We start from the raw sequence: 18426 nt of genomic DNA, 5'->3' as shown, positions 1-18426 counted from the left end.
GCTGCTTTTTCCCAGCCAAAAAAAAATAGGTATGTTTTCTGAGGGGGTTTCATCCAGGTCAGTTCCTCTCTTAAGTTCACCAGTTCAGAGATAAAAGGGTGGTCTGTGTACCCGGGAGTCTTTACATGCATATTGATGAGAAGTTAGTATAAAAGAGCATATCGTAGATTATCCTGAGTTGGAAGGGACCCACAAGAATCATTGAGTCCATCTCCTGAAATGTTAGCTATTAGTCAGCTGTATGTGTCTGAAAAACAATGTTGATATTTCCACTCAGGTAAAACCTCTCAGTAGCTGAGGCTTTTCCTGAGGGGAGTTCCCAAGCAAAGGAGGAAAAGCCCCAACAATGGTTCTCACAACACTCAGTTACACAGCTTGCTTTCACAGCAGATGGCTCCAAAGTTACACAGCTGCACCTGTCAGGCTTGGCCTTGAATATGCCTGCTCAGCACCTAGGTTTGCAATGCCTTTTGGTGTACTCAGGGCTCTGTCGTAAGTAAGCACAGCTAAGAAACAGCATGAGATAGTGAAGACAGGAGACATACCAACAGTGGTATCAATGTGTGCCTCTCAGAAGCTTTGCAGATGGGGGAAGCAATCCATTTTTCTCTCACTGAACTGTTGTGTGACTCCACACATATTTAATCTGGGAGGAGGAAGAAATTGTGGTACCAGAGGAAAAACAGTTTAACATTTCAACAGATTTTTTTTAATCCATGTGTTTAGTGATATTGTTCTTATCGTAGCTTTACCAAATTCAGAAAGATGACCCTCCTCTTGCTCGAAATATGCCACCTGTTGCAGGAAAGATACTGTGGGTGAGACAGCTATTCAGAAGGATAAATGAACCAATCAACTATTTCCATGTAAGTTCATGTGAGGAAAAATGAGGTTTTTTGTGTAACAGTGAACTGTCTTGCTTCAGTAGAGTGACCATAATGTTTCTGGCTATGATTATGCCACTTCTCATATGCTAGGCAACCTTTTTATTTGTATGTGAGTATCTAGTTAAAGAAATATGCTCTGCAGTAACCACTGTTATAGATCCAAGATGTAGTGTTAGAATAGCATAGAATAGACTATTTCAGTTGAGAGATCTACAACGATCATAGCATCCAACTGCCTGACCAATTCAGGGCTGACCAAAAATTAAAGGGTGTTGTTAAGGGCATTGTCCAAGTGCCTGTTAAACACTGACAGGCTTGGGGCATTGACCACCTCTCTAGGAAGCCTGTTCCAGTGTTTGGACCACCCTCTCAGTAAAGAAATGCTTCCTAATGTCCAGTCTAAACCTCCCCTGGTGCAGCTTTGAACCATTCCCATGTGTCCTATCACTGGGTACGAGGGAGAAGGACTCAGCACCTCCCTCTCTGCCTGCCCTCCTCAGGAAGCTGTAGAGAGCAATGAGGTCACCCCTTAGCCTCCTTTTCTCCAAACTAGACAAACCCAAAGTCTTTAGTCACTCCTCATAGGACATTCCTTCCAGCCCTTTCATCAGCTTTGTTGCCCTCTTCTGGATGCATCAAGGACCTTAACATCCTTCTAAAGTTGTTGATAAACATATTGAACAGAACTGCCTTAGCATTGAACTTGGAGGAACACAGCGGGTGACCAGTCATTGGCTAGATGTTGCCCCATTCACTGCAGCCCTTTGAGCTCTGACCTCCAGCCATTTGTAAAACCATTCATTCCACAGTTGGACCACTTGTCCAGAATGATGCTGTGAGGGACAGTATAAAAAGCCTTACTAAAATCCAGAAGAACTGTTTCTTTGACCTACCACTGAACTTGCACCCTAAGCTTGAAATATGCACTGAACTGTTCATATGTCTGTCCTTGTATTGCCCAGAGAAATATTTTGTCATTCCAGACAGTAGCGTTTTTCTTCCTCTTTTTGTAATGGACTAGACCTGGGCTTATACATAAGACTTGTGTCCTGTATTTTAACTGAGCGCCCACCTCTTCTGATCCTCTAGCCGCATAGCCTTCTCTGTGGAGAATAATGTCTCTCTACCAAGCGGCTGCTAGGAGTAGCTTAAGGCACAAATGTGGACTGCCTGACATTCTGAAATTGTCTGGTGTATGTGTTTTGGTACCATTGAAAAAGCAAGTTTATTGTAAGAACCCACACAATAGCTGCAGTATTTTAACTGAGAATTTGGTCACTAGTTTCACTACAGATGATCTCTGAACTAGTCTGGGAACAGGGAGTTCCATTACTGAGCTGTTTATTCTATGTTTTCTGTACCACTTAACATACAGCTGAAGTTTGGTACCAGCCACATAAAGCTTTAACATTTATGGCCCTTGGGTATTTCTTGGTATTGGATATCCTTCCTTCATTGGAATAGTCAGAATCTTGCCATACTAGGATCTACTATAGCAATTGTAGTTCTTGAACTGTTTGAATGATTCTCCTACAAAGTATCTAGGGTCTCCTGTCAAGTTAATATTTATGTGAGAGAGATTTCCACTTTCCCGTTTCCCTCAGATGGGAATAATGATCACCTAAATCCACTCCAAAGAAAACAGACATAAATATCATTACTGAATAAAAAAGGAGATTTTTTTTTAAAATCAATTTTTAGTTACTGTTAAATTTTGAGTAGAGCTGAGCATCCATTTCACTGTGAATTATGGTATAATAAAGTAATTGTTCTTACATGTGTTAAATATTTAGTATTTATTACTTACAAATTCTTACTGACTTTATCACTGTATATATTTGCATCACAAATACTTGATACAGTTTTAAGAACTTACGTATAATTTGCAATATTAACTTGTATAATGTATAGTCAATAGTTAAATTGAGAAAAACGCAAATGGTATGGTTTTAATTTAAATGTACTGTGTTTTAATAGAAAAAGTCAAATATCTTGGCAAGTCCAGAAGGTAAAGCAGTTGTTCGATTATACAACAGAATTGCCTGTGTATTGGTGGAATTCGAGGTAGTCTATCATAATGCATGGATGAAGGAAATTTCACAATTACAGTACCGTAAGTAATTAAATATGTAATTGGCTTTTTTAACTGTTATTGAATATTAAGTTAACACAAGTCAAATCAGATAATTTTTAAAGCCTCATTTACCCTTAAAATGTGCAAATTAGTCATGATCCAATAAGCAGGCCCAATAATACAAATCTCTGTCCCTTACTGACCTTGAAATTTGGTTTTGATGCAGTGGATTGCAGATTTGATACATTGTTTGACAGATGACTAGAAACAGCAGTGAAACAAATTTAAGGCACGCAGTTGTTCATTTTTGTATTAAAATTCTTTATGTATACCATCTAATAATTCTTCCTGCTTTCTTTCTACCATAAGAAATTATACAGTTGTATTATCCTGCTCCCTCTCAGGACAAGTATTACTTTATGCCTAGAAAAATGTTTTAGAACATTTTTTGAGTGTGTGTGTGTGTATATATATATAAAAAATATATTTGAGTATATTATATTTGTGTAATTTTTTTTAGTAGATTTTTCATGTGAATTGTAGGCATTCTATGGGCTTCAAAACTAGGAGTAGATCTATAAGAAATCTTGTCATCACACAGTCAATAGAAGTTTTTATGTTGCTCTTTGGGCTTTTATTTTGTCTTGTATTTTTGCGGTATTGGTATGTAGGCATTCATCGTCTGGGTTAACAAATTCCTGTAAGATACTGAGCATCTCATAGAAGTTCTGTGTTTCCAGGTGCTTAGAAAATTAATTTCCTAATTTTCTAACTAGAGCTAAGAAAAAATATGCCACAAATAAGACTGGATCTGATGCTTGTTTAGCTTATGAAGAGAAAGGTTATACATAGCAGAAAGCTAATATGGTGAAAGTCAGTTGTATATTTTCTTTAACTGGAAACAACATGAAGCTATTTCACAAGTAACCATACATATTTAATCACTATATAGTAATATTAGAAATCTATGTTCCATAATAATTTATATAACGGAAACAATTGTTTGTCTTAGAAACTGATGTAAAAATGTCTTTACAGCCTTACAAACCACAATATTTGCACGTCATCCTAATACTGGGAAGTTCCTGGTTAATTTTGATCCCCAAATTCGTGAGATTGTCCGAGAGACAAAGTGTATGATAAAGTTGGGTCTGGAAGTACCTGAGCAAGCAAAAAAGATAGTAAAAATAGAAAGTAACCTGAAGTCAAACAAATTGCGTTTAGAGGTAAACTTAAAAATTATCATGATTTCTCTTTAAAAAAAATTAAAAATTAAATCTGATTAACCATAGAAATTTTTCTATGGTTAAATAAGGATTAAAGCTGGGTATGAGGTAGTTTAAGTTAAAGGCATAACATAAGAGAATATTTGAAAACTGAGTTATGTATATGTGGCTTTATGATATGGCATATGATACTCAGTTTCAAGAGGGTATTGAAGTTATGGTCACTAAAGCTCAAGCTGTCTTTACCACCAGATAAAGATCATACTTAGCCTGTCTTTTTGCATAAAGAACGTTTTGCACGAAGGCTGCTTTCATTCTTCCTTGTCTGGCATGATATGGATTCATTACATTCCAGAAGTGATGTACATATGTATGTAATGTCTGTGTAAAATTCTACACTTGTTTTCAAACGTAGTCTTGTACTTCTTTTCGTGTTTTTTTTTTTTTCTGATGATTTGTTATATAATAAGTTGTTTGCTTCAGTAAAGAAAGCACTAAAAATATTCTTCTTGATACTATTGTTTCTAATAATTAACAGGGTCTTCTCCAATGTTATGAAGATTTGTGTCAAGAAACACCAATGAATTTTGTAAATGTAATGGCACCAAAAATGAAAAAGGTTGGTATTGCTAAATGCACTTCGGTATACTTCAGAAGAAGTTAGAATAACTTAATAATAGTTTATAATTTTAAAATATTTAGATATGCATGTTGTGAACTTAAAGAATTTTACTAAAACTTTTAAGACCAAAAATTTGCTCTTTGCATCCCTCATACAGTGCTTAAAATAATGTGTATTACGGTAGAATAATCTTGGTGCCTATGAGATGTAAACCCAGTAGAACAAAGAATATGGACTTTGTGGATCTATTTATCTACACAAATCTCCGACTTTGACATGGAAGTAAATTATCACTTATTTCAGTTTTAGAGGTTTTCAAGGGAAGTTGTGCTTTTTACTTAGCTGAAATACTAAATGTCATGATCCTCGTCTTTGCTTGGAGAGAATTATTAGCTTTGTGAATTGAGTCAGTCTCTTCAGTGATGTAGAAAGGTTATATACTACACTAAAGGTACAGTTTTATTGGAGATGCAGAATGTCTATCCTACAAGCCATTTTGTTTTGGCAGGCACTTGCAAGCATATGTATGTGGTTGTTCTAAGTAACTCTTCCCTTTTTGATTGTAAATAATGACATTGGAAGGTTGCAGAGTTTGCATAAGTTTGTGTAACTACCTAGTTGGCATGTGCTGAAGTGTGAGAAACAAAAAAACTTGTCCTTGCTCTTAAGAGTTAAATATTAAAAACAAAAGAGATAAAGTGATGATAGTCTTCACTTTAGTGATACTACTGTAAACATGATTATATCATAGAGGGTATCATACACCTCTGTATTTTAAAGGAAACAACTGTCCAAAGAGAAAGATGAGTGCTGTACAAAAAACATAAGATGAAAATCTTTTTTGAAGAAGGGAGAGAAGTCTTTGGTGTATAGGAAGAAGAGAGGAAACCACAAATCCAAAGATGGAATGGGCAAATGTAATCTATGGCTATATGGGGGCCATAATTTGACAGTAACTCATGTAGAGCCTTAAACTGTTTCTAGATTGCTTATGTTGGTTACCAGTAACAGTACCATCCCAGCATTGTGGAGTTAAACATATTCCCCAAAACATATATATTAAGGTGATAATAATGGCTGTGTTTGCAAATAGCTGTGTGTCTATATGAGTTAAATTCATTGTTTTAGCTGTGATATAGACATAGCAAAAAGAAGCATTAGGGTGAAGGGAGTGGGTGAAGTCCAGGCAGTGACTTGGTAAATGTCAAGATAAAAGAGCAGATATGATAGGCGTCTATTTAAAATTAAAACCGAGTGGAATCAGTTCAAAGTTTCTTAGCAATTAAGCAAAATCAAATTTCTGTCACTTTAAGGATGATGGGGATGGCAAAATTTAAAATTGTGGTGGCTGTATACTTGGAAATCAGTCAGAAGTTTTGGAGTGCTAGGCAAAAATTTCAGGGGAGCTCTGTAAGAGAGTCTGGAAACGTTGATTTTCATAGCCTGGCAGTAGTATAAGACTTCATTTTCCTCAGAGTCCCATCTCCTTTGAAGGTACAGGATCTGCAATGAAGGCAGGACATTGGTGTAGATCATACAGTGACAGGGAAATGAGCTGATTTCAGCTACATGCTGAGCATCTTGATGACAAATCCAGAAGAAATAGACTATGGAGAACCAAGAATTCCATAAGGGAAACAGTAGGAAGAGAGGATTTTTAAAAATAGCATCGAGACTATAAGAAAATTTGGAGAGGATCAGTGTCATTCACAAAGGGATGGATGAAAAATGTCATTAGATAGATACATGAGGTTGAAAGACAAGTAATTATGCTGTCGAGAGTGATCAAGATATATGTTAAAGGACAAATTGTAAGATCAATACTGGACTTGATTTGAATTTTAGGAAGTAGTGGAAGCCACTAAAAGACACTATCCAGGAGAACAGGAAGAGGAAGATCTTTGCTGAGCATGTACATTTGACAGTTGTGGACAGAGGCTGTAGTATGCACTACCATCCCCTTCCCCAATATTGCATAAATTTCTTTGGTGTCTTCCTTGAAAACTTGTAACCTTTCTTGCAGAACTTAGACACAACTCTTTCTTTCATTAGTTACATTAGTGATTCTAATAATAATGGCATTTGTTTTAAATTGTTTTTGGTTTTGCTCTTGGTTCTTTTTTTAAAATCTATGAAATTATATTTTTGTGCGTAGATGGAAGCTGTGTTGAGGCAAGGACTTACCATGTTGACTTGGTCATCAGTGACACTGGAAAGTTTCTTTCAGGAAGCTGATCAAGTTCTGTATATATATAAACAGTTTTTGAAACAGGTATACACTTGATCACTATATGAATGGAATGACAGTTTAGATAAATTATTTCCAGTACACTATTCTTCATGTTGGAAATTAATCTGTACTTATTTTTGTAGCACTTGAAATACATAGGAATATTTTTTTTGCTTTTTAAAGTATGTTCTTTTTTTGAAGAATGACATATTCAATGATTCTCTCTCATTATTACCCTCAAATGTTTGAGGGTGTATTATCACACTGTGCAGGATTTAAATACATAAATACTTCTAGCAATCAAGTTCTTGTTTTCTGTGGCAATAGTAACTAACTGTATAACTTCCAGAATTACATCTGTTCTTTCATTGTTCATATTTCAGGTTGTCTGCAATAGAACGTGTTAGCAAAGGCTAAATTTTTTGTAGGGTACTTATCTCCCTTAATTCCCTCTATAGATAACAGAAGAGGAGGATAATTCACGGGGCATTGCTGTGCTTCCTTTTTGTCTGCTTTCATCTTGATGTCTTTTGTGTTGGTGGTTTTACTCCAGGGTTTTTTTTCTGCTATGATTCCCTTTCTTAGAGGATTTTCTACTATGTAAGGTTCTTGCATTTTCACAGGGTAAAGAGATATAATTTTTATTTTTCTGCAAAACATCATATATCTGTTAGAACCCTCTAAAACAGAATACAAGTTTTTAAAAATAGTTGTATGGTATTAATATGATTTTCTCTTTTTAGGTTAATGATTTAAGTGAAGTGCGTATTGATTTGATATTAAAAGAAATATCAAATACTCTCTTAATTGTCTTACCAGTAGATGATCCTATCAAAGTAGAGAATATGTTGACCTGTAATGAGGTGTGTGCCACTTTACATCTTTGAACTTGAATTCTTGAGCATATTAGAAACAATGTCTTATTAAATTAATATAAAACTAGAAAAGAATTCTTCTTAATGTAGAAATACAGAACTTTTTTTTATTATTAAAATATTTGGGTTAAAATATTTGATTAAAATATTTTACATGAAGATAAATTGGTTCTTAGGTATTTGAGATACTTAAGCTGTAGTATTTCATAGATAATTTTTATTTATTTAACTGCTTCACAATTAGATGAGGGTTTTTTTTGTATGAAGATACTCAGACATATGCAGCCTTTTTTTTTTTCCTCCATTTTTTTTCCAAACTGTTTTTTTAAAGGAGAAGGCAAAAAATACTTTCCAACAAGTATATTTGAGAATTTAAAAGTTTTCTTGATTACAAATGAGGCTAAAAATGTATTCATTTAGTAAATTAGTGCAAGTAAATAAAATTATTAAGGACAGTCGAAAGAGTATTTGGGTAATTTGAGATTCAGACTGTGACTTCCCTTCAATATGCAGAATTTTCTTCTGGCCCTTAAAAATACCATTGCATCTCAAAAATGGAAATCAAAAAACCCAAACAAATAAATGAATAAAACAAAAAAACAACAAAAAAATCATTAAAAATGTAGTGATAATATAAAAGAAGAGTTGTGTCATTTTAAGTAAAGATTTTTGGTTTGGTTTCTCAGTTTTCTTTTAAAAATATTGCTGTTTCATTGAAATAGTTTCAGTCTGAAGAATGCAATATTGAGGGAAATGTTTTGGCTCTCCATAAAGAGGAACAGTAATAAGATAATCAGTGATACTAAGATAATTCATTGATATTTTTATTTAACAGGCTTATACTAAAGAATGTGCTGAATTATTGAACCACAAAAGCATGCACATTGAAGATGCTGTTCAAGAACTGATATCTGTATTTGAAAAGAATTATGAAATGAAACATCCTAAGAAAACCTCAGAAAAACGTGTATTACCAGGTAGATAATGTTGATTATTTAAATAAAAATTTCTGTCCCTAGTTCTGTAGATCTAGCTAATACGTATCAAAATTGAATTCTAGCTAATTTTCTTCAGACTTCTCCCTCCCACTATAGTTTCATCTGTGTCACAGTCCTGCCTTCATTTACTGCTGTCAAATTAAACCACTAGCCTATGAAATACATTGTAATTCAGTATTGGTGGAATTCCTAGAATTAAACTCTGTCCTTCTGTTTAGATTATCAAGGAATTTGCTCTAGAGGAAGAAGGTTATGGTTCCATTTCTCTTAGTCACTCATAACTTTTTTCATTTATTTTTTTTTTTTCCTCTCCATAAGTGAAATACAGTGTTCCTCTCTTCTCAGCTATGTCAGGCATTTGGTACTGTCCCTCCCTTTGTGACTTTTCTGCCACAGTAGAATTGTATCTCAAATACTAGTGCTTTAGTTGCAGGTCAGTTTGAAGTAGTACAGTCAGTTGACTGTCAACTGCCAGTGTACAAGGCTCACAGCTGATCACTATGGCTGGTTCCCACTGCTCTGGAGTGCGTCACAAAGATTTTGGGAGGTCCTGTACCATTATAGGAGAAATAGTTTATAGTTGGAGAAAAATACTCTGTTTTAAAGAAAAATATACTGTGAAACTTAATCAGTAATCGAGCTCCTTTACTTACATAGGATTTTTTTCCTTCTGTGTTCAGTTTCCTCCAGGTATAGGTAGAGGCATAGTCAGGGTCAGTACTCCAGGTAGTTCAATACGATGCAACCAGAAAAACCTGATGAAAAGATACTGCTCTGTATTTTGTTAAATTATTTATATTGATTATTTATATGTATATTTTTTTTGCCATTTCCAGATGATATACCTATGTATGCCTACCTGTCTTTAATAACGTATTTGTAGTGCATGGAGTTTGTTAGGCTGAGGCTTATAGGCTGGGCTCTTAACCGGATTCCTGGCATGAAAATATGGTGTGAAATAAAAACAATTAGCTGATCCAGTTACTACTAAAATAAAAAGCAATATCGTTTTGCCTGTAAATAGGGAGGAAAGCATGGTTCAAAGCAGACACAATGTTCAGTTAACAAAAAATACATTTATTTTTTTTTAAATTTGCAGTAAAAGAAAAACACATAGCGTTTGGAAATAATGAAGAGGAGAGAGAAGAGAATACTTCTGCATCTCTTCGTGGTGATAGTAGCAAGGGCAATGATAAAGAAGATGAGTTTAAAAAGGTATTTTGTGGTAAGAAGGGAATTTTTTTCAGACTGATCAGATTAGTATACAGTATCTTGAGTTTTGGTAGCTGGATATCCATGTTACAGAAGGACATCACATAGAGGATGTCACAGGTCATGTAAAAATGATGAAATAGTTTCCCTACAAAGTGAGTTTAAGGTGGATTTTAGCTTTCAAAAATATATTCCATGTTATTCCAGTTATCACCTTTATTAAACAGATTCTCAATACGTGCGTGGTACATGTAAAAGTTTGGAGAGAATATTATGCCTAAGCTGTAACACAGGCTTTCCTTCTTGGCTGGGCAGAAACATTCATCCTTGCTATCCTTCTCTTCCAACTTCACCAAGATCACCTTCATACTTTTTCCTTGAAGAGTACAATCCCTTCATAATCAGTAGAGAACTGAAGTGGAAGTAGAGAACAAAGACTTACAAACTTGCAAGCACAAATGCAATAATGTTATTAGGTTGCATTCTGTTGTTTTGCGCTAGTGATCATTACACGTTCCTGTATTTTTATGTTCTTAATCCAATACAGTCAGATTTCACTGTATTTGTCTCTTAGTTGAAAAGGGTACATATGTACCAATATTCTTGGATAATTCATGATGGGGGTTTTTTAATATGGAGAGCTGCTTTTCTGAAGGAGTATGAGACTTCATCCAGATCGCAGTATTCTGTCTCTGAATAAGACAAATTGAGTTTCCTCAGATGCTATATTCTCTTTTTCATGCAGCTTTTACTTACTTACAAACTATTTTTCCTCCAACTTCTCCCCTTCTGTTTCTCCCGTAGCTTACAGCCTAAATTCCTTCAGACAAGGGCTAGTATGTTTGACTTCAAACCTTTTGAAATAATTTCCAGCTTCCTGTCTGTATACAGTACTAAATAACATACATTTTATTTATTACAGAAACGTAAAGAGATTGTTGCCTATTTCAGTCACCAGCTGCTAGAGAGCCTCCAGAAAGCCACCAGGCTGTCTTTGGATAGTCTTAAAAAAAGAATATTTGTTTCAAAGTAAGTTGTAAATGAAAGATTCCTTCAATAGTATTACCAGAACAAAGTTATTTCTGTGTTAATATAATAATACAAATATACATTCACGCATGTAATGATACATGCACGTATATCATCAGTCAAACAGTTCCAGACCTTTTGGCCCTTTTAGCTCAAGCAAAACCTGGAGAGCATTCACTTTTTGTTGCAGTGATGCTTTGAGCTCACACTTTTCTTTTATGCTTTAATTCTTTATGTTGTTGGTTATAGTCTATGCACTTTGTTTTGTGCAGAAAATGAAGTTTATTTCTACTATTTTTTCTCCTCTACCTGCCCCCTTTCATTTTTATTCCCATATATTTCCCGTGGGATTGCTTTAAAGATGCTGTTAGTACAATTTATTGTCCAACGCAAATCATGAGAACTTAAATGACCATTCTAGGTCATATATGGCGTATGTGCATCTCATTTCAGCTTATTTCTGGAAGCATGGCTATGGACTCAAGAGTTGTTCCCTATAGGTTAAAGATCATCCATGCACTCTTTATGAATTCTATAAGATAATGGCAAGATCCATATGATTTCATCATTCTCCTATATTCAGTATGATTTCTATAGATTCTTCTCTGCTCAAACAGGCATATGCTTCAGAGACAGAATTGTTTCAGTATAATATATTGTATATTGAAAAGCCTACTTAGAATTCTATTCAGAGAATTTATTTTAAGCAGGTGAAGGTTTTGTCATTAAAGCGTGTTGAAGCTTGAATTGTTTTTTTCTTTTTCTGAGGACATCTTTCATAGAGATCTTATTGAAGTCAATAGGAATTTATTTGGGTGTGTTCTTTATATTTGTCTATGGTATCATATTGTTGAATCCTCCCTTATTTGGTCACCATGTCATGTCAGCATTTAGAAATTTTAGTTTGCACTTTGTTTTAGGCTTTAATTTTTAATTTTAGTTTTGAGTGGGTTCAGGTCATGTATTTATGTTGCACTAGCTTGTCATCTTTGAAACTTTTTTTTTCTGTTCAGTTGAATATTTATCTAAAATGTGATGAGGCAACTTCTACTCTTGATATATTGTTACATGAAAAAGTCAGTAAAACCATTTTATGCCATATTCAAAGCACTGGCAGAGTTCTATCATTCTTAAATTGAGATTAAAATCCAGGACGAGAAAATATTCTGGATAAAAAATTCCGAAAGCAGTGGCTGGATCCAAGGTAGCCTTTGTCTGAATGATGGCGCTCTGCCTATTATCTTTACCCTTTAAACAAGAAGCTTTCCTAAGTTTTGTCAAGTAAATCATAACTTAGTCTGAAAATTCTCCATAAGAGTTTGCCCATAAAAAGTAGCTCAAAATTATATTTCTAAGACAATTTAAGGGGGTTTCATGGTGAAGTATTTATTACATGTTTCAAAATTATTTTCAGCAAAACTACATTTGGGAGAACACAGTTTTCTGGTCGTCCAAACAAATCTGAAGAGGTTGCTGCTTTTCTAAAAGCAGAAGTACACCTTGCTATTCCCAATGTGGTAAGTTATGTGTCATATAGGTAAGATAAAATACGCTGTCTTATAGTTATCTCTGCATATGCCCAAGCACGGGGTGTGGGCACACTTCTACTGAACCAGCATCCATTCCGAAGGAGAACAGTTGTTTGGGCCTTTCAGTGCACTGAGAGCACTGATGAAATGTGTTCCTGGTTTCTGTCTTAGTGGTACTTGCAGAACCTAGCCTTTTATTGTTTTTGTGTGTTTCAGCAATTAAATTGCAATCTCTTCATCAGTGTTCTTTGCAGAATGATTACAGTTCTGCTTCATGTGTAGCAGCTGCGTTGCTGGAATAGATTTTTCATATTTGTTTTTATTTTAGCTGTTTTGTTCCTTGTGTGATTTAAATCCTATGTTGAATAGAAATAATGACAATTATCGTTGCTCAGTTTGTCTTTAGTCATGTCAGTAGGAAGTAAGATGGTGAGAGGAGGAACACTGAACAAAAATTATACGATTCAAAACCAAGAAGAGAGCTGTGGATTTCTGTGTGCAGAGAACAAAAAGGCAGCTTGATTGCAAAAAAATTAATGCATGCATTTGTTTTCCTTTTGTAGAGTAAGATAACTCTGTGTCAGCAATATGTATGGTATTTTATATATGAGAAGGTAACTTGATATCCAATTGTCTTACAAAGATTTGAAGTTTTGTATTAATGAAATTCTAATCAAAGAAAGGTTCTGTTTTAAGGTGACATTCCTTTGACGTTGAACTGGTGTTCATATTGGCGTTCTGTGGTACTTTCACACTGTGTGTGGGTACACATGATATATAAGGTCTGTTAAAGTGTAAAAATTTTACCCTGTTGATATTTGTGTAAGCATAAAACCCCAAGCTCCACCCACTGCAAAGGGAAGTGCATCTGTCTTTCTTTCCAGTCCTCTGAAATGCTTGGCGGATCCAGGGAAGTAATCAAGTGATGCTGTGTAAAACACTACTTTGCTAATGCTAATAGGACTTTGCAAGATCGTTTCTTTTATGCATGCAGCTGCTCAATCTGTGAAATCGATTTATAGAACACCAGAGTCACTTTTGAGCAGTTTATAATCCCAGTTCTGAACACTCCTGTGCATGATTTCATTGTTTCAAAATAATGGCTTGCACATTAAACTTATAAGATGACGTTCTAAGGACTATATTTTAGGATTGAGCGTATCATAAGAGTGATCTTTCTCTGAAGTTTAACAAGAAATGCTGTTTTTCTATTCTTTCCTGGATCACTCTCAGGTAGGTTCTTCCTCCTGCTCAGTATTTCGGAGAAACTGATGTGTGCCTTTACTCTACCTTATCCTACATAGAATTATTTTCAGACAAGGATGGGACGAAGTTGCGATTAGGATTATTGCTGCCAATACAAATTTTCGGTTCAGGACTTTATGGCTGGTTTTGTGCTACTAAATAAAACAGGCTAGAGGCTGTTCTTTGACCTCAAAGTGAGTTGATGTGAAATGGTGTGTATCCACAGTAGTGAAAGCTGAATCAAGACTCCTGGATCAAAGAGTTTGCATTCAAACTGTGTTTGGAACAGACTGTCATGTTTTATGTGCCAAACTGTGCCTGATTTTTTTTCTGGGAGAGCTTTTTTTTTTTTTTTTGCAAACTATGCTAAGGGAGCATACTAGCATTTATACAGTGTGAATGATGGTAGACCAGAGCTTGTGTTTTGATCCTGTTCTGTTTTCTAGTTGTTCTTGATTCAGATCAAGAATCCTTGTTTTCCTTCCAGTTCTTTTTATCATGTACGCTGGTAGTTTAATATGAGTTCTGTTCCTCTCCTGACTTGAGTATTAGATTGCACTCAGAATTATGATAAAAATCCTTGCCAGATATTTAAGTTGAGATCTTCAGGGCTACTGCATGGAGTTCCATTAATTTACTGAATGCTGTGCTCTTGCAAATGTTTTTGGGGTAATGCTACCTTTGGGGAAAAAGTATTCAGTTACGACCATTGACACTTTGATCCAGTTGATTTGGTTTACCTGAAATTATCCATGCTGTGAATATATGTATAGATAAGCACTTAGAAGGAGAGGTTTTATAGCTGTAAATCTTTAAAATGAGCTGTCCATGTGTATTTTTATGACCATCCCTCTTACTATTCTCTCTCACAGAGTTTAGGATCCAGTGGGTAAGAGCAACAGAGAGGAAAATCTTGGTCTGCAATTTTTAATGCTTTATGATTCTAAAATGCAGGAAACAAGGCTTGTAATGCATTCCCACACACTATAAAAATGATTATAAAAATGCTGTTTAGAATTCTGTAGGAATTGTAAAAATAATTGTAAAAAACCCAATAAATCTATCTACTTATATACTTGCTTGTCATTTTACCCACACTATGGCTGTACAAATAGATAGTAGGTCAGTACAGTACCTTTCATTTCTTCAGAGGCAATTCTGAGCCAGACAAACTGTTCCATTTTCCATCTTTTCTTCGGGGGCAAGTTCCACAATTCACTATGAGTGGAGTAAAACTAAGGTCTTAGAAAAATGACAATCAATCAGTTGCATTTATTTCAACACTATTTCAACTTTTTTAAATAGGTAATGGTTCCCAGTTTAGACGATATACAGCAAGCCATCAATCGCATGATTCAGCTAATACTGGAAGTAAGTCGTGGAGTTGCTCAGTGGGGACAGAGACATTTGCAAAAATCTAGTTTAAAAGCAGAATCAGGCACACAGCAAGTATCTTCAGCCGGCTTTGGATCACCAGGAAAAAAAAGCAAAAAAGTGGAGAGTAAGTGGTTTTGGGTTGGTTTTTTTTACTTATTTCAACTTTTTACTTTGATAAAAATACCATATGTAAGTATTTGTGAATAAGGTCACTTTTCTTAAAAGAGGCCAACTGTGGATTATCTTGAATTAATTTGTTGGGTTTCTTTTGATTTAATTAGCTGTATTTTTCAGAAATAGATTTTAAGGCTTACGTAAGTGTTAGAACTCTGAGAAACAATAAGCAAAAAAATCTTAGAAAAATTGCTAGATTCTGAATCTCCTATTAAATTTGAGGCAAAGTTATCTTGTTAATTTATCTTCTAACCTACTTACTGTAGAATGTAGCCATAAAAATATAGTTGAAAACATAAAAAATTATTGTAGACTAGCTCTCATTGGAATATTGAGATAGAACAAGAGTTACTTTAATAATTAGAATTCAGCAAAGATTTTAATTGCTGGCTATATTTCTAGAGTGGATTATAAAACACTTCAAGTGTTTGTTCATATGTGAATATTCAAACTGTAGATAGACCTGCACCCATTTTAGTCAGATACTTTTTTCCTTATTATGTCTAAGCACCTGTCCGTATGCTTTGCAAGCATCCACAAAAGCCCAAATATATTTTTACCATCAGTTTTCCTAGCTGCTTGGCTGAGCCAGTGATCTGCAGTGCAGTTGTATCTTTGGTCTGAGTCCTTTGGAAAGTCTTTAACTTGGAAAAAATTTCTTTTTGATAGTCTTCTACTTTATTCTTTATTCTTCTACTGATATGCTTTGTATGATTTTAACGTCTTTAACGGACTTCAAGCAGGATGCCAGGAAACGATCCTCATCAGACAGTCATAGCCTTTTCCTCCGCTGTGTCAAAATACAATATCAGCAACTAAACGTTTTCATCACCTTTAAACTTCTCATCAGCAACAGCTGGGGGCATATGTTAATGTTTGGCCAATGAGGTGTATGGAGTACACTGGCAAGGATAGATCAATCTGAGACTTTGTTTCCAGTGACCAGATCCATGAGAACATCATCAGACTAACAGAGAAAGTGGAGTTGCATTAAATTCCTTCCCACAATGAAACAATGTATGTGATGGGAAGAGTGGATTTTTCTTCATTCTTTTAGGCGCTTAAGCATTGTTATGACAGAAGGGGCTCATTAGATCTCAGGGATATTGGTGTCTATATTAATCCTGATTGTCTCAGCAATTCATCACAAATGAAGGAGGGACATGATAAATTGCATTTTATTTTCCTTCTATTTGAGCTTACTTGTAGTTCTTGAGACAGGGGTCCTGTTTCAACATCAACAGTGTAACTGGAGCAGCAGCTACCAGTGTCTAAAAAACCTTTGAAAAGTGTATTTGGAGGCAAGAGGGTTTTTTTTCTTCTCCTTCCTTCAGTTTTTTTTTTCTTCTTGCTTCAGTTCTAACCTCTTTCAGACAAGACCCAAAAGACTTTGATATTAGCAGTTTGTAAGGCAAGTGCAGCTCCAAAATATTAATTAATTAAGAAGACTATTTTTTTTCCGTTTGGAAACATTCACTCTAGATTGAATTTGCACTGTCTGTATAGAGCCTGGCTTGAACTAGCACTTGGTACTTTCATATTAAGTAGTTAGACATTTGAAGAAGGATATTCAGCCTTACTGAACAGCATCATTGCTTAACTTGGCATGCATAGGTTTAGAAAAGAACTCTAAACAGACTTTTAATGATTTATTCATGTCCTTATAATTTTTATTTTATTTTACAGAAGGAGTTGAAGGTGTTGTGATTGTTAGAAAGCTAAGAAATTTTTACTCAGGTGTTGCAGAACATGAAGATATTTCTAAATTAGTTGTGCTTCTCTCTTCTTCTGTGAATTCTATAAGAGAAGGAGCTAGTGAAGTTCTGCAGGGCTTTCAGAGATATAAGGTGCTGTGGACAGAAGATAAAGACGCCAAAATTCAGGTGAGTTTAATGATGACCACCTACAGGACTGTTCTTCATTAATGTTATCTTTTGAAATCAGAAAACATTGGGGGGGGGGGGGGGAAATCAAGAAAAAGATGTAGAAAACACATTAACAGCTGAAATTCTCATTTTGTCTTTCGGTAGTAATAGCAGTATATTTCCTAAGCAGAAGTAATAGCATGCCACCTAATTTTTGTGCTGAGGTTTGGCTTTTCCTGCTTCTGTGCCACTCTAGATACTGATAAACTGGTCCTAATTTGTCAATTGCTTCAATTTTTGTTTGTGGAACTCTGGATTTTAGGCCACAAGAAACTACAGGTGTCTGACATGATGTATATGACAACCCATAGAAATTCTCACAGCATCAGTGCTGATAATTGTGCACTTTTCTCTGTGGAAAGTGTTTATTTTGAGTTGAATACATATTTTTATTCACCACCCTTCCTGTAGTTGTTTTAGGAGGTGAGTTCTGCATTCTCTATTTCAAGAAGACTCCTCTGTTAAATTCTTGGTTGTTTCGACTGTAAGTTGAATCTTCAAGTGTAGTAGAAAAATTTAGCATCTACTACAGCAAGAAAAAGTTAGTCTCCAGGAACTGGAGATCTCTGAGACTTCTGCTTCAGAATATTTCACACTGTCCTTATACAATAGAATTTGAATTTTGAGTTTTAATTTAGAGGTTCGGTAGAAGAAAGTTGGCTCCTATGTCTACTTCATTTAGCCTTGGCTTAACTGAGTTTTATATTCTTATCTTTTCTATTTAATAGACTACATTATATCGCATCAGCTTGTTTTACTACAGAAGCACTGGTAACTTTTGAGTGTCACAATGCAAGTTGTGCAGTTTATGTGGGCTAAAAACCTTCACTTACTGTTAGTCTGATTAAAATCTCAAGTCTAATCCAATAAATATTATTAATTACTAATTGTTAGTTAATTACTACTGAAGAAAAGAATACTGCTACAGAGAAAGCCTCAATAATAATGCAGTTAAGTTTTATACACGCATGCCCTAGTTTCTACATTCTTTCTTTAGCACTATGCTAACCCTTCCACTGCCTG

At 35.0% G+C, this 18426-nt stretch overlaps 1 protein-coding gene across 1 annotated transcript in view; it reads left to right on the top strand.

Annotated features, from left to right (window-relative positions):
• Positions 1 to 18426, top strand: part of DNAH8 (dynein axonemal heavy chain 8) — a 132401-nt gene that overhangs the window by 13416 nt on the left and 100559 nt on the right. The window contains exons 12-23 of the mRNA XM_074579718.1: positions 747 to 866; positions 2865 to 3000; positions 4000 to 4187; positions 4726 to 4806; positions 6965 to 7081; positions 7783 to 7902; positions 8750 to 8879; positions 10018 to 10127; positions 11047 to 11153; positions 12568 to 12670; positions 15233 to 15428; positions 17165 to 17361. Of these exons, the coding sequence (XP_074435819.1) occupies positions 747 to 866; positions 2865 to 3000; positions 4000 to 4187; positions 4726 to 4806; positions 6965 to 7081; positions 7783 to 7902; positions 8750 to 8879; positions 10018 to 10127; positions 11047 to 11153; positions 12568 to 12670; positions 15233 to 15428; positions 17165 to 17361 (1605 nt within the window). The remainder of the gene's footprint in view (positions 1 to 746; positions 867 to 2864; positions 3001 to 3999; positions 4188 to 4725; positions 4807 to 6964; positions 7082 to 7782; positions 7903 to 8749; positions 8880 to 10017; positions 10128 to 11046; positions 11154 to 12567; positions 12671 to 15232; positions 15429 to 17164; positions 17362 to 18426) is intronic.

Source organism: Larus michahellis, chromosome 3 (assembly GCF_964199755.1).
Source record: "Larus michahellis chromosome 3, bLarMic1.1, whole genome shotgun sequence".
Classification (NCBI taxonomy): domain Eukaryota; kingdom Metazoa; phylum Chordata; class Aves; order Charadriiformes; family Laridae; genus Larus; species Larus michahellis.
This window is presented reverse-complemented; position numbering and strand designations above follow the sequence as displayed.